This window comes from Sycon ciliatum, chromosome 8 (assembly GCF_964019385.1).
Source record: "Sycon ciliatum chromosome 8, ocSycCili1.1, whole genome shotgun sequence".
Classification (NCBI taxonomy): domain Eukaryota; kingdom Metazoa; phylum Porifera; class Calcarea; order Leucosolenida; family Sycettidae; genus Sycon; species Sycon ciliatum.
The window spans coordinates 31,976,526-31,999,972 of NC_088650.1; the positions used below are offsets into that span (position 1 = coordinate 31,976,526).

At 43.6% G+C, this 23,447-nt stretch overlaps 4 protein-coding genes across 4 annotated transcripts; all 4 read right to left on the reverse strand.

Annotated features, from left to right (window-relative positions):
* Nucleotides 1–2,581: 2,581 nt before the first annotated feature.
* On the reverse strand, nt 2,582–3,948 carry LOC135822769 (cystatin-A-like). Its single transcript, XM_065335597.1, has 3 exons — nt 3,790–3,948; nt 3,333–3,437; nt 2,582–2,907 (listed from the first exon to the last, which is right to left on the reverse strand). The coding sequence occupies exons 1-3, from the start codon at nt 3,874–3,876 to the stop codon at nt 2,779–2,781; spliced, it is 321 nt and encodes a 106-aa protein (XP_065191669.1). The 5' UTR covers nt 3,877–3,948; the 3' UTR covers nt 2,582–2,778.
* An 8,034-nt stretch (nt 3,949–11,982) lies between these two features.
* Nucleotides 11,983–13,349, reverse strand: LOC135822777 (cystatin-A-like). The gene is made up of 3 exons (XM_065335603.1): nt 13,191–13,349; nt 12,734–12,838; nt 11,983–12,308 (listed from the first exon to the last, which is right to left on the reverse strand). The coding sequence occupies exons 1-3, from the start codon at nt 13,275–13,277 to the stop codon at nt 12,180–12,182; spliced, it is 321 nt and encodes a 106-aa protein (XP_065191675.1). The 5' UTR covers nt 13,278–13,349; the 3' UTR covers nt 11,983–12,179.
* A 2,199-nt stretch (nt 13,350–15,548) lies between these two features.
* LOC135822770 (uncharacterized) lies at nt 15,549–18,508 on the reverse strand. The gene is made up of 3 exons (XM_065335598.1): nt 18,301–18,508; nt 17,977–18,087; nt 15,549–15,877 (listed from the first exon to the last, which is right to left on the reverse strand). The coding sequence occupies exons 1-3, from the start codon at nt 18,418–18,420 to the stop codon at nt 15,755–15,757; spliced, it is 354 nt and encodes a 117-aa protein (XP_065191670.1). The 5' UTR covers nt 18,421–18,508; the 3' UTR covers nt 15,549–15,754.
* Nucleotides 18,509–20,505: 1,997 nt separating this feature from the next.
* LOC135822771 (uncharacterized) lies at nt 20,506–23,155 on the reverse strand. The gene is made up of 3 exons (XM_065335599.1): nt 22,744–23,155; nt 21,523–21,633; nt 20,506–21,035 (listed from the first exon to the last, which is right to left on the reverse strand). The coding sequence occupies exons 1-3, from the start codon at nt 22,894–22,896 to the stop codon at nt 20,889–20,891; spliced, it is 411 nt and encodes a 136-aa protein (XP_065191671.1). The 5' UTR covers nt 22,897–23,155; the 3' UTR covers nt 20,506–20,888.
* Between the last annotated feature and the right edge of the window lie 292 nt (nt 23,156–23,447).

The following is a 23,447-nucleotide window of genomic DNA, read 5'->3' on the forward strand; positions in this document are numbered from 1 at the left end:
GAGTGCTGGTCTTGAAAAATTGAATGTGGCAGGGTACACTGGGAAGCATCAAGGTAGTGTTGCAGAGTGGTAGTGGATGCAGCAGCATACAAATCTAGATTTGAGATATAACGATCATTACGAAATATGAAATTAGAGGCCACATGCCACGTACTGCTCTTTTCTCTCCGAAACTCAACTGTTGCAAGCCAGATATGAAAGAAAGAAAAAATCATCTGTCACACCACCGGGACTCGAACCAGGGACCTTGCTATTCGCGAGCAATGCTCTAACCAACTGAGCTACAGTATGACTCTTATCCACAGTGATGGTAAATCTATCCTTCTTCGATCAATCCATATCTGGCTTGCATCATACTGGCAACTCACCCCAATCAAGAGGGCCCTCGGCCATTCGCTTGATATTATGGGGAGCGCATCAAACTATTTCCACTGCGAGCAAATACAAATTGCAATTTCAAATTTGGACTTGATGGAGAATTTCAAAGTTTTAGGAAATTAGAGGCCAGTTGGTTAGAGCATTGCTCGCGAATAGCAAGGTCCCTGGTTCGAGTCCCGGTGGTGTGACTGATGATTTTTTCTTTCTTTCATATCTGGCTTGCAAGAGTTGAGTTTCGGAGAGAAAAGAGCAGTACGTGAAGAGGGGAAGAATGTATGATTTATAAAAGATAATCCGGCAATTTTGGGGCAAATGGGACAAGGGACTTGACATTATGCCGAAAGATCGGTATACTTTGGACGAGACATGATCAGCATGGTGAGACCAGGAGAGGGCGGAATCTATGACAATGCCTATGTGTTTATGGTGAGGCGCTACAGAGATAGGGTGACCGGGATCATCAGGAAAGTGGAGGATTGGCACTGGACCTGTGGGAGGGGGAAAAAGGAGGAGCTCGGTTTTGGTCACATTTGGCTTAAGGTACCAAGTGCTCATCCAGTGAACAATGTCGTTGATACAGGGCTGAACTTTGGGGTACAGGGTGGCATGAGATGGAGAGGAAGCAAGGACAGTGGTATCATCTGCAAACAAAGAAATATCGGGAATTGGATAGGGGAGGTCATTAACGTATGTGAGTAATAGAAGGGGACCTAAAATGGAGCCCTGGGACACTCCGGATGTCACAGACTCGGGGTCAGATAAGGTTCCATTCACTGTGACGCACTGATTTCGGTCCAAGAGGTAGCTAGTTATCCAGGCGAGTAGGGAGCCGGAGACACCACGGGCACAAAGTTTGGCGATCAGGCCCTTGTGCCACACGGTGTCAAACGCCTTGGAGAGGTCGAAGAAACAGATGCAGAATTAAGCCATATTCGAATTATCAGGATTCCACCTGTATATTGCTTCGCATGTTCGTTGGTGCTAGAATTGCTAAAACACAAAGAAATTATCTTGATTTTACGTGTCCAACATGCTTTGTTAATAGGTTTTTCATTTGACCCGAAAACACCACACAAAGCTTACAGACCACAGCACGAACAGTTCACCAGCCAAACTACACGAAAGCAAGTAGCATTACTCCTCACAAGTGTTGCTTCTCCTCTAATGAGTTCCCCGTCATCGTTATGGAACGAAACAAGACTTGTCAGGAGTAATACTACTTGCTTTCGTGGAGTGTGGCTGGTGAACTGTTCGCGCTGTGGTCTGCAAGCGTCGTGTGGTCTCGTCGGGCCAAATGAAAACCTTTTACTGCTATTTTGACGGACCTATTGAAGATGGCAACAAAGAATTATGCTTTGTTAAGCACAACATGCATTCGGGATCTCTATTAGCCCTTTTCCAAAGGTGCTCTTTTAATTGGCACTTAGTGCTTTTCGCGTCCCTCAAAATATGCTGAAAAAGTGCTCTCTTTTCAGTGAAAACAGGCAAAAAAGCGCTCTTTTTTCAGTGAAGCATAACCATGATACATGTTCAGATATGAACCCAAGCTGAGAAATGAATACGCACTCTTCCATTTATGGGTCCACGAAAGGCAAAACAGGAAGTAAAGTTTAAAAAACCCACTTTTTACAGCATTGTGTACACCGGGTACAAGCTTCACCAACTAATTACTTTTTGCCCCCTAAAAAAGCGGCTTGCCAAGGTCCATGGAAACTCGAAAACTGTGATCGCATGCAGGAGCAAACAGATTTTAGCACTTTTTCAGCTAAAAAAGCTCAAAAAGGGCGATATTCAACAAAAAAACGCAATAAAGGGCGAAAGAAACGGGCTTTTCCAAGAAGGGCCAAAAAGGCGAAAAAAAGGGCGAGCACCTTTGGGAAAGGGCTAATCTCTATGACCCTCAGTGTGCTGGTAAGAATATACTTTGACTCTGTACTACGTCTGTACTATGCTGATAAGTTACACACAAGCATTTATTCCACCTCCTGGATATTGCCAGCCAAAACCAGCCTTACTTGAATGTTCACCAGTTGCATAATTATGTTCCAAGTGTGGTCAAAGTTCCCTGAAGATAGCGATCGACGAACCCGGGCATGTAAAATGTCTTACTTTTTGATTTCCCATGGAACCGCCCCGGGGTCACCAGGCAAGGAAAGGGAGTTCAATTCGAACTAACTTTCCGTCACTGACCAACATTTCCATATCTTAGGTGAAAATTAATTCCGCAGCAGTTCTGAGCACTGTTCATCAAGTAAACACAATAGCACCACCACACAAACCGAAACATTTTTTCATGCATTACATGATCGTTCAAATATTTGACGGAGATTGGTACACTGTATATGGAAAGCTGTGGAAAAATCAGAGAGAATTCAGTGTGTTGTGGTAGAATATATATTTCTAGAAGGGCTTGTCATTGAGAGGTCCGTCGTTAGCAACATCAGTCAGCTCAGGTGGAGCTTGCTTGCCGCTCAACAAGGGCGCCTGAAACACTTGGATGCGAATTACACAAACATTGTTGATCTGAACCTGCAGAGAAAGTAGCACAAAAAAACAGGCCGTTCCAATGAAAATAATACACATGCTACTGGGTTGATCAGAATTACGAAGTCATAATCATTAAAATAAGTTTCCAAAGTAAGTGTTTTTTACTTGAAAGTAAGTTTTGATGTCATGCATGAACATAGTAGAAGGTCTCAATTTTAACCGTTGAAATATGAACACATAACTCTTTGCATTTGGACACGAGACGGACAGGTAATAGAATGAATCAGGTAGCTGCACCCGAACCTTGACCTTCGAGAATGTTGGCTTTCCCATGGATGCAGAAAACTAAGTCTTACTATCTAATACGTTGATAATTTGAGAGAATTTGAAATTATAGCACCACTGTTGGTACTAGATCAGAGTTTGACGAAAGCAAATTGGCTGTGTTATGCTAGTAGAGTTCTCACCCTGATGCGGTAGTTCACTCCTGCGACTACCTGCGTGATGTAGTCCAGAGCTGTGAACATGGTAAGTTCTGGTGAGTTGATACGGTCCTCAACAGCCTTCTTGACCTGAGAACAGTAACAGCATGTTAAAGATATGCAGTATGAACGCAGTGAAGCAATGAAAATGAAGTACATGTTCATGCAAGCTAGGTGCAGCGAACTTTAGAGGTGGTCCTTCCACCTAACAAGTGATTTTCATTCTATGATGCAGAACTTTCTTCGCCGTATAGTCTCTGAACTGCAGTATACATTAACGGAATGTATGGGGAAAGTACTAGTACTCATTACTAATACACAGGACAAAACACATGGATTCACACACACAGTCACTGTCACAAACACACACGTCAACACACGTACACACGCATGCACACGTAACACACACACACACAAACACACACACATTCTAGTCACTTACTTGGTCGCAGATTTTCTGAACTTCGGCATCGGCCTTCCGGGGAGGTTGACTCCATCCCCCACACTTAATTGGTTCCTGCTGCGCCATTGTTGATTGAATGTGATTTTGAAAGAAGAGATACTGCTTGCATGCGGTAACAGAATTGTGAGGAAATCATGTCCACTTCTCATAGTTAAATACTAGCAGTACTAGTACTCCTCACTTGATGCTCTGCACTGAGCCCCGGGCCCCGCGGGAGTACCTGCGCACGCATGATCTCGCGACTCATTGAGATCATCGCGATCCTACGTTCGCTGCAGCAGCGTTCAACGCGTCTACAGTGTACACCACATGCGTAGGAGCTGCCAACCACATTATGATCGCTGTCAGCGGCGAGGACTTTGAACTGTTCGCATTGAAAACTAACCATACTCCAGCACGTATCGTTTTCGAGTGACACCCATGTTGGCGACAATTCCGCTACCTGCTGTTGTGATCAGAGCTGTGGTGCCTCGGGGAGTGCTTTACTCAGTTAGGCAGTTAGGTAACACCGGGATTGATCCATCCGCTGTGTCACTGTATTCATTATGATATTCCCCGAAGAACCCCAAATTCTACGGTCACCCATCAGCGAAGTCTGGATGGGTGTCACTGGAGTGAGTACGCGCGCAGGAGATAAACAACAGGAAGTAAATTAGGTTCTGCAGCTCACCTGCGTGTATGCGCGTGGGGTTTGTGTGTTAGCGCTGTGTGTGTGTGCGTGCGTTTGCGTTTGCGTGTATGCGCAATGTCCATGAATGCGTTTGGGTGCATTGGCATACGCTTTTCTTAACTACACTTCATTGTGCATTGTCTCCAAGTACATGTACATGTAGTGTGACATTACTATCCCACTACTGTATCGGCTTTGACTGCATCAGCTGAGGCCGCAGTGCTGTTCAGTGCTCGCCACTCGATGACACCCTATGGCTGGCATATGGCAGGTGCTACTGGCATGAGACTTGTCCGCCAGCTGTTGAACATACCAAGGCCATACTCATGCTCAGATTCGATGTACTAACCCGGCATTCACTCCCGGCGGCCGCGATGAAAATAGCAGTTCCCGTGAATTAGCAAGTTCTGAGGCCAATGAAGAACGAGTGTGTATGCACTGGGACAAAGGACGGCCATGATTTTGAAATAGTTATACTATACTGGCAACGCTGGACAGGTCAGCATAAGGTTTTTCACTGGCGCCACGTCAAGAATGCCCATGCGGATGTGACTCCTGGCCTGTTTTTTCTGTGTCCCTCACTGACCCCCTAAACCAGGAATTGCTAACATACATGTACGTGTACATGTACAGCTTACACAGGCCAATTAATGTTTGGCAGCTGGGCTACCTGTCAATGATGAGCTGCTTGTTGATCTTCAATACATTGGGTCTCTTAGTCCATTGTTGCACCACAAAAGAATTATCGGAACCCACTGCCTGCAAACCATGGTGATGACTGGTGGACGTGTTGTTGTGTAATGCTTGGTTATGTCCTCAACGTGAATGCCGTGAATGCGAGAGAACATGAACTGCATAAACATGCAGGAACTAACAGCTGAATTAGTTGATGCAGAAACGCCATGAATGAGTTAAACTTTAAACTTTGTTTTCAAGAAGTTGATTGCTCCAACGAGTGTTCTAGTTATTAGCTTTGTTTTCATTTTTAGAAAGGATGCATCACACATGGCTCTTTTACTTGTCTACGATTTTTGCATGAAATGTCTCCCCATTGGGTATATTGCATCTGATCATCCATTTACATTATTCAACACACATCAGTTCGACTTCCTGTCTCTTATTTTACTAGTATAATTTGTTCTGTTGCCGCTTTTGATGTGGCGTTCGGCTTCTGATGTATATGTAAGTGGGTGGCAGAGAATTGAACAGCTGCAACGCATCCAGTGATTGAGTTGCATGTGAATCTTTATGGAACTCAATTATTGTAACGATGTGATGCATTACTTTACTCCTACCCAAGGGAAGAAAAGTAAAATCCAACGGCTGTGGGTATCACTTGAACCGTGTAAAACTGTTTGCATGGTTGCAAATGTACCCTTACTCATGTACCTACATACACATGTACATGGATTCTGTGTTCTCTATGCGGTCCAGCTCCGACGCTGTCTCCGGTTTTGCCAGTCACTTCAATTGCATTTAGTGTGTCGTGGTGCGTGTTCAACTATAGCTTTTCCACTCAACGTCTCCGCGCTGGAGCATACAGGTATACTGAGGACATGCAGTTTAAATTAGGAGTTTCAAAGTCTCTTCATGGCCCATACAGTTCTTGTGTCTGCTTAGCTGGTAGGTAGAGTTAACACAGTCAAGAAAGTCATAAGGAGGAGGTGTGAACTTGACAATTGTGTATTATTGAACACACTAGCAAGCAATAATCTGTACACAAAAAGCGAAAACGCAATATTTTTAAAACGTATGCTAAAGCAAAAGCCGGCAGCAATACCCACGTCGGCACAACACAACGTGTAGACTGAAGAGAGGTAAAGATATCCGATTGGAATAGAAGTCCAATAAGTGTTAGTTGCTTCCTTCTTCAACCCTTCCCTGCTGGCCTGTATGCACCTCGTACTTAATGACATACTCACCTTTTGTACCATTGGCCTGGGGCGTTTTCTATATCCTTTTCTTTATCATTCAGGAAACGTCATCAAAAGGTGAACTGCCTTAGGGATAATCCTTTTAAATAAATAAGTCAATAAATAAATAGAAAATGGACTCGGCTGGAGAGCCCAGGATTAATTTTAGAAGAAAAAAAGTACAAAGGAACTTCAAGTTACGCTAAAATGTCCACTAACACCACCAGTTACTTACCATTATAGCGTAACTTGTAGTTCCTGGGTTCTTTTTTCTTCTTTTTATAAATGAATAGATAACTTGGGCATTGAGCAGCAGAAGGTATAACGAAACATATACAGTGGAGTTTTGACCAAATATCTACAAATGAACTAGATACAAGTGCATGTACTATGCGGTAATAGCCAGAGAGAATACAAGCTTGAAGGAAATTGGTTTGTGCATCGTAGATGGGTTTAAATTACATGAAGGTATCCAGTCGAGTACTCTGTCGCTTTGACCTTAGTTAAAGGACATAATGGCATCTAGTGCCTGTGGTGGATATTTGATCAGAAATCGTCAACACGTATCCGACCTCCTTTGTACATCACAGTGACGTGTTCGGTTAACAGCATTGCCTTTCACTGACTGGGGATCAGTTTGTTAGGGCTCAGTGTGATGAGAATCACAATTAGAGTATAGCACTTAGGTAAAGTAAATTATCGTGTCCGTTCCCGAACGTATAATATTGGGTATTATCTTGGAATGTTCTGTGCCGACGCATACCTAATGCGTTTCGTACTTTCCATATCATTATATCCGGTCCAGGTACAAATCGACAGTGTTTGTGAAATTCGTGTGGCAGTGAGCGTATCTCCGCTGGGACCACCCGTCTTGGGGGATGTCAAAAGCGATGGACCTTTGCTGCCCTGAACTCTGCTTGACATTCGCTAAGGACTGATAACCTTAAAAACTAAACGTCACCCCTTTAATATCTAATCTGTAATCTCGTAACCTAAGAAGACTAAAAAAACCACTCATGTTCGCGCTCTCCTATGCTTCTTTGAATTACTGATTCCCATCCTGTAGCGTTTATTTAATTTTTCTCGAAGTGTTACATGTATTTCGCTTCCCGAAAATTTTCACGGAGGTCTGTCTAATCTTTCCCATCTTGAATTTTGGTTTCCTTGTCTTTGCATGCAATTCAGGTGCAAATCAACACCCTTTGTGAAATTATTCTGGATGTGAACATCCCAGGAGAGGGAGCACCCTCTTTGAAGGGCGTGAAAAGCAATGGACCTTTGCTTCAACACTAATAATGCCGCTTTTTATCTCGTCAGCTACATACGTGTGAGCCGCCGACTGTCAATATTTTCGTCTTTTGCATTTTTCCTCTACTATTATAATCCCCACACCAACGTTTTGTTTCACCTACTTCTGCATTTTTTGGACAAAATTTTCTTATAGTCAGCATTACTTGGAATAGATTGTCTTTGCATTAATATGAACCAAACAACCACAGTAAGGTACACTCTCTGTAAAACAAATGGAAACTCTGATTTGACAGCGCTCGTGCAATGAATGTGCGCCGTAGGGAATAGATTTTGGATTTCCAAGTGGACAGTATGAGTTTAGCCGAATCTTGAGCATCCACTGAGTATTTAGCGCTTTGAATCACTTGTTTACTTCCTAGCGTTCATGGCGTGCTGCGAGATACTGTGAGAAGCAAAGTTTGCTTGTTTAGAAGTGGAACTGATATGGCTCTAACAGTTGCGTACTGTGGATGGTGATGAACTCCGACACTTCGGTTTTGAAACTGCTTGCAAAATGTGTCACTGGTCGTTAATTTTCCTTGCATAGAGTGACCTGAAATACAGTGACTGATCTACCTTAGAGTGTGCCTTGGACATTGCTTTAAGTAAAGGTAAAAGTAGTAGACTACTATCGCTCTGGTACTCTATGTGCAAGACTGTGAATAATGACCATACTGTTACTAACTGTTAGAGTGTTGAATGCTCTGTCCGCTATTCCCGAACTACTTGCAGTAAATTATAGGGACATTCTAATTATCCAAACATGAACCCACAACACAATAATTATGTAGATCAAAATGCTCTCATGGTCACGCAGAGTTGCGCTATGGACCTTCGACACAAATTTTACGGACACTGAACTGACCGGCACAGCCTGCTCGTGCAAACTGAACTGACCAGTAAAGTGTACAGTGAACTTCGAATTACACTTTGCTAACTTCGAATTATCAGCACAAATCCCACACATTTTCTATGTAAGTTTTTGATTTTTTTTATTGATTGATCTTTATTTCACGGATCCTCCAGAGGCAAATAGATGCCTATCGAAAGGAGTATCCTAAGTAATTATTATGGAAAATGAGAAAGTATGTTCGTAAGGGAGAAGAGGTAGAAGATACATTAGAACAAGAGTACAAAATAAGTGATTTCAGTACTTCGGGTGGAATCTGTGGGACTTCTAATTAACCGTACATGTCCAGTTCGAGGTTCGAATTATCAGAATTTTTTATGTGGGAATCGTATTGATAGAAATAGGTCCTGGAAAAACTTCTAATTAAGCGGAATGTTCGAATTTATTTTAATTATTTATTTATTTTTTATTTCTGCACCTCGTGGCATGTCAGGACAGCCAATTGAATTGAGGAGAGGGTAAGACCAACCACGGAAGAAGAGAAAAAAGAAAATGAAGAGCACGTACACAAAGTGGGAAGGGTTTAACAATTATTTACAAAGCGATGGGATGCTCAGCGAGCTATGCAGCGGAAGTGGGGACTGTGACTTTGTTTACTGGGAGATACTGAATTGCTGTCAGACGAGGGTACGGAAGTTGGGCATATCTGTAGCTTGTCTAACACTGGGAGGCAGTTGGAACGACGTGGAGTAGGAGGAAAAGATAGGGGAATTTACGAATAGGGTAGACCTAGCTAGGGGGAGACGAACGCAGCTTCGGGTGGTACCACCTGAAATGAACCAATTAAGGGACTGTAAATGAGCAGAGTGCTGGTCTTGAAAAATTGAATGTGGCAGGGTACACTGGGAAGCATCAAGGTAGTGTTGCAGAGTGGTAGTGGATGCAGCAGCATACAAATCTAGATTTGAGATATAACGATCATTACGAAATATGAAATTAGAGGCCACATGCCACGTACTGCTCTTTTCTCTCCGAAACTCAACTGTTGCAAGCCAGATATGAAAGAAAGAAAAAATCATCTGTCACACCACCGGGACTCGAACCAGGGACCTTGCTATTCGCGAGCAATGCTCTAACCAACTGAGCTACAGTATGACTCTTATCCACAGTGATGGTAAATCTATCCTTCTTCGATCAATCCATATCTGGCTTGCATCATACTGGCAACTCACCCCAATCAAGAGGGCCCTCGGCCATTCGCTTGATATTATGGGGAGCGCATCAAACTATTTCCACTGCGAGCAAATACAAATTGCAATTTCAAATTTGGACTTGATGGAGAATTTCAAAGTTTTAGGAAATTAGAGGCCAGTTGGTTAGAGCATTGCTCGCGAATAGCAAGGTCCCTGGTTCGAGTCCCGGTGGTGTGACTGATGATTTTTTCTTTCTTTCATATCTGGCTTGCAAGAGTTGAGTTTCGGAGAGAAAAGAGCAGTACGTGAAGAGGGGAAGAATGTATGATTTATAAAAGATAATCCGGCAATTTTGGGGCAAATGGGACAAGGGACTTGACATTATGCCGAAAGATCGGTATACTTTGGACGAGACATGATCAGCATGGTGAGACCAGGAGAGGGCGGAATCTATGACAATGCCTATGTGTTTATGGTGAGGCGCTACAGAGATAGGGTGACCGGGATCATCAGGAAAGTGGAAGATTGGCACTGGACCTGTGGGAGGGGGAAAAAGGAGGAGCTCGGTTTTGGTCACATTTGGCTTAAGGTACCAAGTGCTCATCCAGTGAACAATGTCGTTGATACAGGGCTGAACTTTGGGGTACAGGGTGGCATGAGATGGAGAGGAAGCAAGGACAGTGGTATCATCTGCAAACAAAGAAATATCGGGAATTGGATAGGGGAGGTCATTAACGTATGTGAGTAATAGAAGGGGACCTAAAATGGAGCCCTGGGACACTCCGGATGTCACAGACTCGGGGTCAGATAAGGTTCCATTCACTGTGACGCACTGATTTCGGTCCAAGAGGTAGCTAGTTATCCAGGCGAGTAGGGAGCCGGAGACACCACGGGCACAAAGTTTGGCGATCAGGCCCTTGTGCCACACGGTGTCAAACGCCTTGGAGAGGTCGAAGAAACAGATGCAGAATTAAGCCATATTCGAATTATCAGGATTCCACCTGTATATTGCTTCGCATGTTCGTTGGTGCTAGAATTGCTAAAACACAAAGAAATTATCTTGATTTTACGTGTCCAACATGCTTTGTTAATAGGTTTTTCATTTGACCCGAAAAGACCACACAAAGCTTACAGACCACAGCACGAACAGTTCACCAGCCAAACTACACGAAAGCAAGTAGCATTACTCCTCACAAGTGTTGCTTCTCCTCTAATGAGTTCCCCGTCATCTTTATGGAACGAAACAAGACTTGTCAGGAGTAATACTACTTGCTTTCGTGGAGTGTGGCTGGTGAACTGTTCGCGCTGTGGTCTGCAAGCGTCGTGTGGTCTCGTCGGGCCAAATGAAAACCTTTTACTGCTATTTTGACGGACCTATTGAAGATGGCAACAAAGAATTATGCTTTGTTAAGCACAACATGCATTCGGGATCTCTATTAGCCCTTTTCCAAAGGTGCTCTTTTAATTCGCACTTAGTGCTTTTCGCGTCCCTCAAAATATGCTGAAAAAGTGCTCTCTTTTCAGTGAAAACAGGCAAAAAAGCGCTCTTTTTTCAGTGAAGCATAACCATGATACATGTTCAGATATGAACCCAAGCTGAGAAATGAATACGCACTCTTCCATTTATGGGTCCACGAAAGGCAAAACAGGAAGTAAAGTTTTAAAAAACCCACTTTTTACAGCATTGTGTACACCGGGTACAAGCTTCACCAACTAATTACTTGTTGCCCCCCCCCCAAAAACCGGCGTGCCAAGGTCCATGGAAACTCAAAAACTGTGATCGCATGCAGGAGCAAACAGATTTTAGCACTTTTTCAGCTAAAAAAGCTCAAAAAGGGCGATATTCAACAAAAAAACGCAATAAAGGGCGAAAGAAACGGGCTTTTCCAAGAAGGGCCAAAAAGGCGAAAAAAAGGGCGAGCACCTTTGGGAAAGGGCTAATCTCTATGACCCTCAGTGTGCTGGTAACAATATACTTTGACTCTGTACTACGTCTGTACTATGCTGATAAGTTACACACAAGCATTTATTCCACCTCCTGGATATTGCCAGCCAAAACCAGCCTTACTTGAATGTTCACCAGTTGCATAATTATGTTCCAAGTGTGGTCAAAGTTCCCTGAAAATAGCGATCGACGAACCCGGGCATGTAAAATGTCTTACTTTTTGATTTCCCATGGAACCGCCCCGGGGTCACCAGGCAAGGAAAGGGAGTTCAATTCGAACTAACTTTCCGTCACTGACCAACATTTCCATATCTTAGGTGAAAATTAATTCCGCAGCAGTTCTGAGCACTGTTCATCAAGTAAACACAATAGCACCACCACACAAACCGAAACATTTTTTCATGCATTACATGATCGTTCAAATATTTGACGGAGATTGGTACACTGTATATGGAAAGCTGTGGAAAAATCAGAGAGAATTCAGTGTGTTGTGGTAGAAAATATATTTCTAGAAGGGCTTGTCATTGAGAGGTCCGTCGTTAGCAACATCAGTCAGCTCAGGTGGAGCTTGCTTGCCGCTCAACAAGGGCGCCTGAAACACTTGGATGCGAATTACACAAACATTGTTGATCTGAACCTGCAGAGAAAGTAGCACAAAAAAACAGGCCGTTCCAATGAAAATAATACACATGCTACTGGGTTGATCAGAATTACGAAGTCATAATCATTAAAATAAGTTTCCAAAGTAAGTGTTTTTTACTTGAAAGTAAGTTTTGATGTCATGCATGAACATAGTAGAAGGTCTCAATTTTAACCGTTGAAATATGAACACATAACTCTTTGCATTTGGACACGAGACGGACAGGTAATAGAATGAATCAGGTAGCTGCACCCGCACCTTGACCTTCGAGAATGTTGGCTTTCCCATGGATGCAGAAAACTAAGTCTTACTATCTAATACGTTGATAATTTGAGAGAATTTGAAATTATAGCACCACTGTTGGTACTAGATCAGAGTTTGACGAAAGCAAATTAGCTGTGTTATGCTAGTAGAGTTCTCACCCTGATGCGGTAGTTCACTCCTGCGACTACCTGCGTGATGTAGTCCAGAGCTGTGAACATGGTAAGTTCTGGTGAGTTGATACGGTCCTCAACAGCCTTCTTGACCTGAGAACAGTAACAGCATGTTAAAGATATGCAGTATGAACGCAGTGAAGCAATGAAAATGAAGTACATGTTCATGCAAGCTAGGTGCAGCGAACTTTAGAGGTGGTCCTTCCACCTAACAAGTGATTTTCATTCTATGATGCAGAACTTTCTTCGCCGTATAGTCTCTGAACTGCAGTATACATTAACGGAATGTATGGGGAAAGTACTAGTACTCATTACTAATACACAGGACAAAACACATGGATTCACACACACAGTCACTGTCACAAACACACACGTCAACACACGTACACACGCATGCACACGTAACACACACACACACAAACACACACACATTCTAGTCACTTACTTGGTCGCAGATTTTCTGAACTTCGGCATCGGCCTTCCGGGGAGGTTGACTCCATCCCCCACACTTAATTGGTTCCTGCTGCGCCATTGTTGATTGAATGTGATTTTGAAAGAAGAGATACTGCTTGCATGCGGTAACAGAATTGTGAGGAAATCATGTCCACTTCTCATAGTTAAATACTAGCAGTACTAGTACTCCTCACTTGATGCTCTGCACTGAGCCCCGGGCCCCGCGGGAGTACCTGCGCACGCATGATCTCGCGACTCATTGAGATCATCGCGATCCTACGTTCGCTGCAGCAGCGTTCAACGCGTCTACAGTGTACACCACATGCGTAGGAGCTGCCAACCACATTATGATCGCTGTCAGCGGCGAGGACTTTGAACTGTTCGCATTGAAAACTAACCATACTCCAGCACGTATCGTTTTCGAGTGACACCCATGTTGGCGACAATTCCGCTACCTGCTGTTGTGATCAGAGCTGTGGTGCCTCGGGGAGTGCTTTACTCAGTTAGGCAGTTAGGTAACACCGGGATTGATCCATCCGCTGTGTCACTGTATTCATTATGATATTCCCCGAAGAACCCCAAATTCTACAGTCACCCATCAGCGAAGTCTGGATGGGTGTCACTGGAGTGAGTACGCGCGCAGGAGATAAACAACAGGAAGTAAATTAGGTTCTGCAGCTCACCTGCGTGTATGCGCGTGGGGTTTGTGTGTTAGCGCTGTGTGTGTGTGCGTGCGTTTGCGTTTGCGTGTATGCGCAATGTCCATGAATGCGTTTGGGTGCATTGGCATACGCTTTTCTTAACTACACTTCATTGTGCATTGTCTCCAAGTACATGTACATGTAGTGTGACATTACTATCCCACTACTGTATCGGCTTTGACTGCATCAGCTGAGGCCGCAGTGCTGTTCAGTGCTCGCCACTCGATGACACCCTATGGCTGGCATATGGCAGGTGCTACTGGCATGAGACTTGTCCGCCAGCTGTTGAACATACCAAGGCCATACTCATGCTCAGATTCGATGTACTAACCCGGCATTCACTCCCGGCGGCCGCGATGAAAATAGCAGTTCCCGTGAATTAGCAAGTTCTGAGGCCAATGAAGAACGAGTGTGTATGCACTGGGACAAAGGACGGCCATGATTTTGAAATAGTTATACTATACTGGCAACGCTGGACAGGTCAGCATAAGGTTTTTCACTGGCGCCACGTCAAGAATGCCCATGCGGATGTGACTCCTGGCCTGTTTTTTCTGTGTCCCTCACTGACCCCCTAAACCAGGAATTGCTAACATACATGTACGTGTACATGTACAGCTTACACAGGCCAATTAATGTTTGGCAGCTGGGCTACCTGTCAATGATGAGCTGCTTGTTGATCTTCAATACATTGGGTCTCTTAGTCCATTGTTACACCACAAAAGAATTATCGGAACCCACTGCCTGCAAACCATGGTGATGACTGGTGGACGTGTTGTTGTGTAATGCTTGGTTATGTCCTCAACGTGAATGCCGTGAATGCGAGAGAACATGAACTGCATAAACATGCAGGAACTAACAGCTGAATTAGTTGATGCAGAAACGCCATGAATGAGTTAAACTTTAAACTTTGTTTTCAAGAAGTTGATTGCTCCAACGAGTATTCTAGTTATTAGCTTTGTTTTCATTTTTAGAAAGGATGCATCACACATGGCTCTTTTACTTGTCTACGATTTTTGCATGAAATGTCTCCCCATTGGGTATATTGCATCTGATCATCCATTTACATTATTCAACACACATCAGTTCGACTTCCTGTCTCTTATTTTACTAGTATAATTTGTTCTGTTGCCGCTTTTGATGTGGCGTTCGGCTTCTGATGTATATGTAAGTGGGTGGCAGAGAATTGAACAGCTGCAACGCATCCAGTGATTGAGTTGCATGTGAATCTTTATGGAACTCAATTATTGTAACGATGTGATGCATTACTTTACTCCTACCCAAGGGAAGAAAAGTAAAATCCAACGGCTGTGGGTATCACTTGAACCGTGTAAAACTGTTTGCATGGTTGCAAATGTACCCTTACTCATGTACCTACATACACATGTACATGGATTCTGTGTTCTCTATGCGGTCCAGCTCCGACGCTGTCTCCGGTTTTGCCAGTCACTTCAATTGCATTTAGTGTGTCGTGGTGCGTGTTCAACTATAGCTTTTCCACTCAACGTCTCCGCGCTGGAGCATACAGGTATACTGAGGACATGCAGTTTAAATTAGGAGTTTCAAAGTCTCTTCATGGCCCATACAGTTCTTGTGTCTGCTTAGCTGGTAGGTAGAGTTAACACAGTCAAGAAAGTCATAAGGAGGAGGTGTGAACTTGACAATTGTGTATTATTGAACACACTAGCAAGCAATAATCTGTACACAAAAAGCGAAAACGCAATATTTTTAAAACGTATGCTAAAGCAAAAGCCGGCAGCAATACCCACGTCGGCACAACACAACGTGTAGACTGAAGAGAGGTAAAGATATCCGATTGGAATAGAAGCACATAGAGAAAGGAGTCGCCCTGCACCAGTTACTCAGGGCCCTCTTGCAGGTTGCCATCGCAGAATGCCTCGGCTACTTCATGGTAGGGCATGTCTTTTGCTTGTGTTCTCTTTACTTGAAGCCGAATTTCAGCAAGTGAATTGATGCACACCTGGGGGACATGTAAGAGTCAAAGTCAACATTATCACACTATATCTTGTAATATGTAAATAATCGACGCGGAGACAACAATTTTATAATAGCTATAAAGAGAACAAATTCTGCTGTCATCGCCACACTACAACAAAGTCATGAAGGTTTACCAAAATCGATTTTCTTGTCACAATCATCAGTGGAAAGCCGTGACTGAAGAATAACCATGCCAAATCAATAATTTATATACATTCAATAATGTGTTACGAGAACAAAACAAAGTGCTAAAAATAGAATGAGGGAAGGTGAGACAATAGAAGTAAAGTGAGAGCTAAGTGCAACAGGGGTGAGGAACTAATTACAACGCTAGAACTGTGTAGTGAGACAAACAATCATGCTGTGCACCTACGAAAACAATCTTAACGCAACTACAACATCCAGCTCATGACCAAAGTGGACGCTGCGACGAGGTGATCATGGTGATGCCCCCATCGCCATCGTTGCCGTTGCCTCCCCCAGAACCGCCACCTGCATCTGCCATCGGCAGTGCTGGGGCTGAGTCTGTGGTGTCGCTGGCACGGGCAAATATGGATGAGGTAAGCACTGAACATGAACAAGAAGAAAGAAGGCTGAAGGAAACGGAATTCAACAGAGAAAACGACACGATCAACATTCAAAGACCTAGACGATCAACGGCTAATTATTCAATGAATTATTACAGTACTGGATGTCAAGCACCGGCGAAGACACTGGGAACAGAAGATTTAGCAACAACAGGAACAACAACAATGACAACAACAACAATGGTAACAAATTACCATCAAGATCAAAGGAGGAGTCAACGAACAGAGGTTCAGCAACGTGAAGCGAGCCTGGGACCGATCGGTGGTGATGAGGAGAATGACACGGAGGACGACACTGAGGACGAGTTGGAAGATGAGACGGGGGACGAGGTTGCGGTTGGTGGAGACGAGGAATCGGATGGTGATTGTGATCGTAAGAAGTCTGCCGTTTTTCTTCATCTGTTGTCTCACCCTAAGTGTCTGCAGGTGTATGATGATTTTAGTTTTTCTGTTCTTTGTCGTGCACGGTACGCTAGTCAGTTGAAAGTACTTGAGGCTGTTTGTATTCGTTTGCATAAGCCTGATCTTTGTAAGCAGAAGAAACATGTAGTTGCGTTAAGATTGTTTTCGTAGGTGCACAGCATGATTGTTTGTCTCACTACACAGTTCTAGCGTTGTAATTAGTTCCTCACCCCTGTTGCACTTAGCTCTCACTTTACTTCTATTGTCTCACCTTCCCTCATTCTATTTTTAGCACTTTGTTTTGTTCTCGTAACACATTATTGAATGTATATAAATTATTGATTTGGCATGGTTATTCTTCAGTCACGGCTTTCCACTGATGATTGTGACAAGAAAATCGATTTTGGTAAACCTTCATGACTTTGTTGTAGTGTGGCGATGACAGCAGAATTTGTTCTCTTTATAGCTATTATATCTTGTAATAAGGCGTATTTGCCGGTTTGTTTTTCGACTCTAAATAAACAAACAACAACAATACACTGTTCATAGCCTCACCGTCTAGCAAGCACGGTATTATCACCTCTGATAGGAAGCACACGGACAGCCGTCTCCTAATCTATTTACAGGGATAAGACCGACACACCGTCGCCTGAGATCAAAGATTTGCAAGTCTGGCCAGCAATCAACCATGCCGAATGCACAGTGTATGTATTCCAGGATTCCAAGCCCAGCAGGCAGGAACGGCCTAGATATATGTAGATCTACATGTGGCTGGTCATCCGTGATACCACTGATAAGGCCATAAAACCGTAGTCTGCGCTCCATCATTTGCGAAGCTGGATAAATCTGGCCAACAAGCAGCTAAAGTTATACCGAACTTGTGTAGACCCTTCCAAACCCTCAAGCAGGGATGCCCGTACACAGCTGAGAATAATGAAGCCCGGCACTAAGATCAACATAACACCATTGTTGTTGTTGTGGTTTTTCCTGTGGTTTTTCTTGTTGTTGTTTTTCTTGTCGTTGTTTTTACTTTAATTCGCAGAATTAAACTATTGCCCGCATAATACTGCATTCAACTATGTACAGATCGTACCTTAGCGCGTACGATACGACCATTCTCGATGTCTTGACTGATGAATGACGTGGCGGTAAAGTCATGGAAAGGTTTGTTGCCGTTGTAGGCCTCCTGGACCATACTTCGGACCTGTGAGTGAAACAAACAGATCAAATCGAGGATATTCAATCTAGAAGCTGCAAACAGCCCAGGAACTATTGCGTGCGATGATACATTCATTTACACAGTCTTCGTCTTGGATGATTGTGGGTGATGCTATGTGATACCAAGTGATCACATACATGTACAGGTGAGAGGGATGAAGAAATTAGTGGGTTTATTACGAAGCTCATATGCACTTACGTCGTCACAGAGCTTCTGAACATCGGCAGTGGCAGGTCTTGGAGATGACCATTTTGAAGGGGTTAACGTTCCACCTCCCATAACAGGTCCCGGTCCACCGCTATGAAATCGTTTGCTCATCTTGATAGTTCCTTGCGAGACGATAAACTTGACTGAAAACAGACAGCTTTGAGAGATTATGTCTTACTTTGCACCGCTGGACTGCACGTTATATAGCCGGTTAGCTGTATTCCTTGCACCAGTGAAGCCAGTGATTCTGTAACCACTGTACCTCTACTACATTGTAATTGAATGGGGTGTTGTGTTCATAGATCGGAATTTAGGTTCCAAAAATTGCTCGGTTCCAGTGGCAGCGTTTACGGCATTCAGGAAGCAAAACAAGAGGGTGAAAGAGCCAAAATATGCTTCGTTGCCAACAAAATGTCAGAATGAGATGACAGGCGCGGATCGTCTTAATCACCTCGTTGGTCCCTCCTCCACAATAGTCCCGGGGAAGAGGATATCCTGTCAAAGCTACCAAGGGCATCTCAACTGTCTTCACCTTGCTTGTCCAAGCCACATGTATGATGTACATGTACATGTACACACAGGGGACGCACAAGTATAACGTATCAATACCGCTCTTTACGCAATCGTGTTGTTTATCACCCTCTTTGCCAAGGAGTGGAAAACCACCAATACGTACATGCACGTGCACATGTACATGTATGTATTGGTGGTTTTAAGGGAGCAATGAGCAGGCATATACAATGTATACATAGATAATGGAGCAATGAGCAGGCAGTGGCCATTGACTGTGCAGGGTACTTGTTATTACTTTCGTGATCTCCCGTGTGAGTACTTACAGAATGCCGCTGCATGCACAGCCAAGCGTATGACTTGCCAACTAAAATACTGAGTGGCATGTGACATCCTGGCAATATTAGTACAGTAGTGTACAGAACGTTGCATGCATGCCGGTAGGCAATCTTATTAGGTAACGATTTCTTGCGAAGCTTTTGTGTTCAATTTTATATTTCAATTAAGTGCCCAATGCTGTAGACAGCAAGCTGTTTCGGCCATAAAGGCCTCATCAGTGTTCTATTTATTTCCGAAATTGGGTGGTCTTTTTGATTTGACTCTTACTTCATGGTTTCACGCGATTGGCCCAATTGGTGTTGTGAATAAAACCGTTCTCAAGTGCACAGTACAACATTGGAGCAAAGCTAGTTCGTTACAACACTGAGTATCTAGCTAATATCAGTGCAATCATCAGGCAACACAAGGATGCTGTTGACTACGCCAGTTAACACTCCATAGATGGTAATAGTTGTTGAGGCGACGTGTTATTTTTTTGGGGGGATTGGTTCGTTAGTAAGTACTGCATCGCAATATACATTAATGAGAAACGTTGCATGCCTACATGTGTATGTGGGAACGTGTTTTACGGCTTTCAATATCGTGCTACAAGATTTCGAGGCGTAAAACAGGCTACGTTGTCAAATCCTTGCAAGAAGTGCTCAACACGACAAGGGTACAATGAAAAGTCAGACGTTATTAGTGGAGGTACGCAGAGTACTCTGAGTGAAAGTATTCTTCAGCCTTGTGATTATTGCTAAATAGCGTGTGTACTAAGCTTCAAGTGCCCGCAAACTGAGCTGTCAAAGTGGTCACTTAATGAGAATCATTTTGGGACGGTATACATGAAAACTTTGTTCTCCGAACTGAGAATGAACAAAGGTGGATTCCAAGCACAATTTCTGAATGTTGCATTTTAACTAGATAATACCAGTTATGGAGGAGGTAAAGGTACCTTTTGACTTTTTGACGCCCATCGGTGGAGGCGATCATAGCGACGCTAAAGCAGAAGCCATAGCAACTTGTCCTGGAAATGCATCATTCAACACCTTGCAAGACTGAAGGATTGACCGCCACTATTCAGCCTGGTCTACATCATCCAGCTATGAAGTGGAATTTTCAGGCCAGTGAATCCCTAATTTTTGGTATTTTTTTCATTTTCTTTCCCAAACACATATCACACCACATAATCCGGCATGCAGTGGCTGTTAACAACCACCCAGGAGAATGAAATAAAGTCAGGAGGAGTCTGAGAAAGAGAAGAAAAGAGAAGAAAGACGTGTTTGACCGTAATCGTCGGAATCGAACCCCCAACCTCTCGATCGGGAATCGACTGCACATGCAACTCCACCATTTGAGACACCAGAGTAAAGATGAAAGACAATTCTGATAGACCAGTGAAAACATGACATGTCTTAAACAATCAGTGAGCATTGGAGGAATGCATGGCAAGGTGTAGGGTAGGCAACACCTGCTGGGTCGTGAGTTTAGCACAGCTAATATGATCAGATGTATCATCACAGGCATTGTGTAAACAGTAGGGAAGTGCCATACGAGGGTTTCTGATGTAAAATGGCTTGAGACAACAGATATGCTGTAGAAGTAAGGAAAAGGAAATCATTATGAATTGTTGGTGTAATATGATGCTTGCCTCAGTCAGGTTTGGTGTACGATAACAAAAGCGAGCATATTGTGACCATGTTGTGCCTTGATCAGAGGTAAAGACGTACATGTATACATTATGTTCGTTACTACAAATCAGATTCATCATGTGTCGTCTCAGGACCATCTTGCAGGCTACCATCACAGAATGCCTCACACACTACGTTGAACGGCATCCCTTCAGCCGGGACTTTCTTGATAAGCAAACGTATTTCAGCAAGAGTGTTAATCCGCACCTGCAGTCAGTCAGGATATCGCAACACACCGAGACAAAATTTCCTTATTAGTATCTCAACGCAATGACATACGCTAATTTGAATGTAGAGGTGATTACTGCGTAGTATATATTTTAATCAGCACTGTTTCGTCATGTAGTCGATCGTCTCCTTGTTTTTCTTTATCGGTATTTCCCCACTACCAATGTATTCACCAATCCGTCTCATTTTTCCTGTTTCAAGTGGTGAACACGTCGAGTATGAAATCCCAACTGTAATATTATGTGGTTTATATCACAATATTCGATTCAAACGCCTGATATCGGCTACACTTGCCAAAAGCCTGTGTTGATTCACAGGAAGCGTGAGTTTCGAAGTCTTAGACCAATCCACTGCGACTGCCTGATTAAGCAGTGCTGAAGTGTGTTGTTTCAAATTATGATTCTTGGTAAACCCCAAGGATGAAATGTCGGTATGAACTGGTAGTTTGGTTAAGAGAAGTTCTCACCTTTGAACGTATGATATGACCGTTCTTCACCGGACGACCGATGAAACTCGTTGCAGTAAACTCGCCGAAAGGTTTGCCATGGTTATAGGTATCCTCAACCAAAGAGCGGACCTGCAAGGGATCATAGAAAGATAAAGCTGGAGATTTTTCACACTGCACTTAGGAACGGAAGGAGGGAAACAAAACAAAAAACAATCCAAACGTAAAACAATGTGGTGTCGGCCCTACATGAGCTGTGCTGGTCAAGTGCAGCTACTCTCCCGACTAAAGGGATCGGAATCAATGTACACGGCATGCATCATGGGGGGGGGGAGACAGAGAGAGAGAGAGAGAGAGTTAGAGCGAAAGAGAGACAAATAGGTAAGGGATGGGTGAGAAAGTGAAAGCGAGAGAGGGAATGAGAGAGAGGGGAAGAAAGAAAGCCAAGAAGGGAGTTAGAAAAAGGCAGAGAAGAAAGAAGAAGGAATTCCACCTCCACCACACGCGCGGTCTGGCCAACTTCACCAAATGGCAACACGACTCCAAGTTGTTGTTACTGACAAATATTTTTCCTCCATACACCGCTGTTTCGACCACTATAGGTCTCATCAGTGAAAGTTGAGAAAAATACGTGGCTAGAATTAATTTGAAAGCACAGTTTTGTACATAGAATGAAATGAAGATGCGTGATCCCACGCCTAGAGATAACAGACGTGCTATGTGCTAACATACGGAGAAAAGTTGCAAAATGACACTGCTACGCGCCATACATGTACACGTGTACTGAGGACATCATTGATGCTTTCGCAACAGATTCTAGCACTCTGAAACACAATCATGGACAGAAGCATACATGTACGGAAAATAAGGGTGACAGGTCAGACTTAGCGCTCCTTTGAGTACGAGGGAGAAAGAGATCAAAGCAATATGAAATGATTTGAACCACATCAAACATTCGGATCTACAATGTTGTGCTTGTTCTCTAATCATCCTTTTCTGAATGGTTGACGAGATTTCTAGATTACGTAATTATCTTCTATGTGTATAGTATTAAATCTAACATAGTAGTGTTTCAGAATGCTAGGGGAGCGGGTAGGCCACTTTATCCAATTCAGCTCTCATGGGTCTTCGCCGAAAGGAATGGGAAGGACATGGACATAAAAACGTCGCGATACTGTCAAATCAAAGTAAAGTTACTCATGCTCATGCAGCCTTAGAACATTATGCTGACTGTGCACTTACAAAGTTGCAGAGAAATTGAACATCGGGCGTTGCAGGGCTCGGCGACGTCCACTCTGAGGGAGTAAGCGACGCACCACCCTCATATGGACCAGGCCCGAAATGAAATTTCTTCAAAGCCTCCTCCAGCTGCTTCTTAGTCATCTTAGAAGTCATATCTACTGTCTTCTTCAGTTTCAATAACTCGAATCTGTCCTTGAGTTGCTTGACGAATAATTGATGTAAATAGAACGTGAGGTCTTGCTTTTAAACGCGCCAAAGAGAGCAGCATCTGCTGCTAGGGTTTACCGGGTGTTAGCGGCCGTCGTGAGTTCCCTTCGGGAAAAGAAAAAAAGTAAATTATCGTGTCCGTTCCCGAAGGGAACTCACGATGGCCGCTAACACCCGGTAAACCCTAACGGCAGAAGCAGCGCCAAACGGTGGGGGTGAGTAGATAAGTCTCACAGCCACTGGCACAAGTGCCGAGAACGACATTAGCTGGATCCATGTTCCCTTCGGGAACGGACACGATAATTTACATTTACTTTAAAGAGAGCAGCGGACACATTGAAGGTCTTACGTTGGTTGAACATAAGGTGGCATCCATATGCATTGTGCTTGGGTATGTATAACAGGGAACTGAAACACATTTACAGACTGATTTGCGGTACCTGGTTGACGACATGGGACTGATTTGGGAATTGGCTACATCCATTGAACCCTTCACA

Excerpts from the sequence above, each read along its gene's own strand:
- LOC135822769 (XM_065335597.1), bottom strand. The coding sequence starts at position 3,876 with ATGGCGCAGCAGGAACCAATTAAGTGTGGGGGATGGAGTCAACCTCCC. Across the intron at positions 3,438-3,789 it reads TTCAGAAAATCTGCGACCAA|GTCAAGAAGGCTGTTGAGGA; the intron begins GTAAGTGACTAG and ends TACTGTTCTCAG. Across the intron at positions 2,908-3,332 it reads GAGTGAACTACCGCATCAGG|GTTCAGATCAACAATGTTTG; the intron begins GTGAGAACTCTA and ends CTTTCTCTGCAG.
- LOC135822777 (XM_065335603.1), bottom strand. The coding sequence starts at position 13,277 with ATGGCGCAGCAGGAACCAATTAAGTGTGGGGGATGGAGTCAACCTCCC. Across the intron at positions 12,839-13,190 it reads TTCAGAAAATCTGCGACCAA|GTCAAGAAGGCTGTTGAGGA; the intron begins GTAAGTGACTAG and ends TACTGTTCTCAG. Across the intron at positions 12,309-12,733 it reads GAGTGAACTACCGCATCAGG|GTTCAGATCAACAATGTTTG; the intron begins GTGAGAACTCTA and ends CTTTCTCTGCAG.
- LOC135822770 (XM_065335598.1), bottom strand. The coding sequence starts at position 18,420 with ATGAGCAAACGATTTCATAGCGGTGGACCGGGACCTGTTATGGGAGGT. Across the intron at positions 18,088-18,300 it reads TTCAGAAGCTCTGTGACGAC|GTCCGAAGTATGGTCCAGGA; the intron begins GTAAGTGCATAT and ends TTTCACTCACAG. Across the intron at positions 15,878-17,976 it reads GTCGTATCGTACGCGCTAAG|GTGTGCATCAATTCACTTGC; the intron begins GTACGATCTGTA and ends CATGTCCCCCAG.
- LOC135822771 (XM_065335599.1), bottom strand. The coding sequence starts at position 22,896 with ATGACTTCTAAGATGACTAAGAAGCAGCTGGAGGAGGCTTTGAAGAAA. Across the intron at positions 21,634-22,743 it reads TTCAATTTCTCTGCAACTTT|GTCCGCTCTTTGGTTGAGGA; the intron begins GTAAGTGCACAG and ends GATCCCTTGCAG. Across the intron at positions 21,036-21,522 it reads GTCATATCATACGTTCAAAG|GTGCGGATTAACACTCTTGC; the intron begins GTGAGAACTTCT and ends GACTGACTGCAG.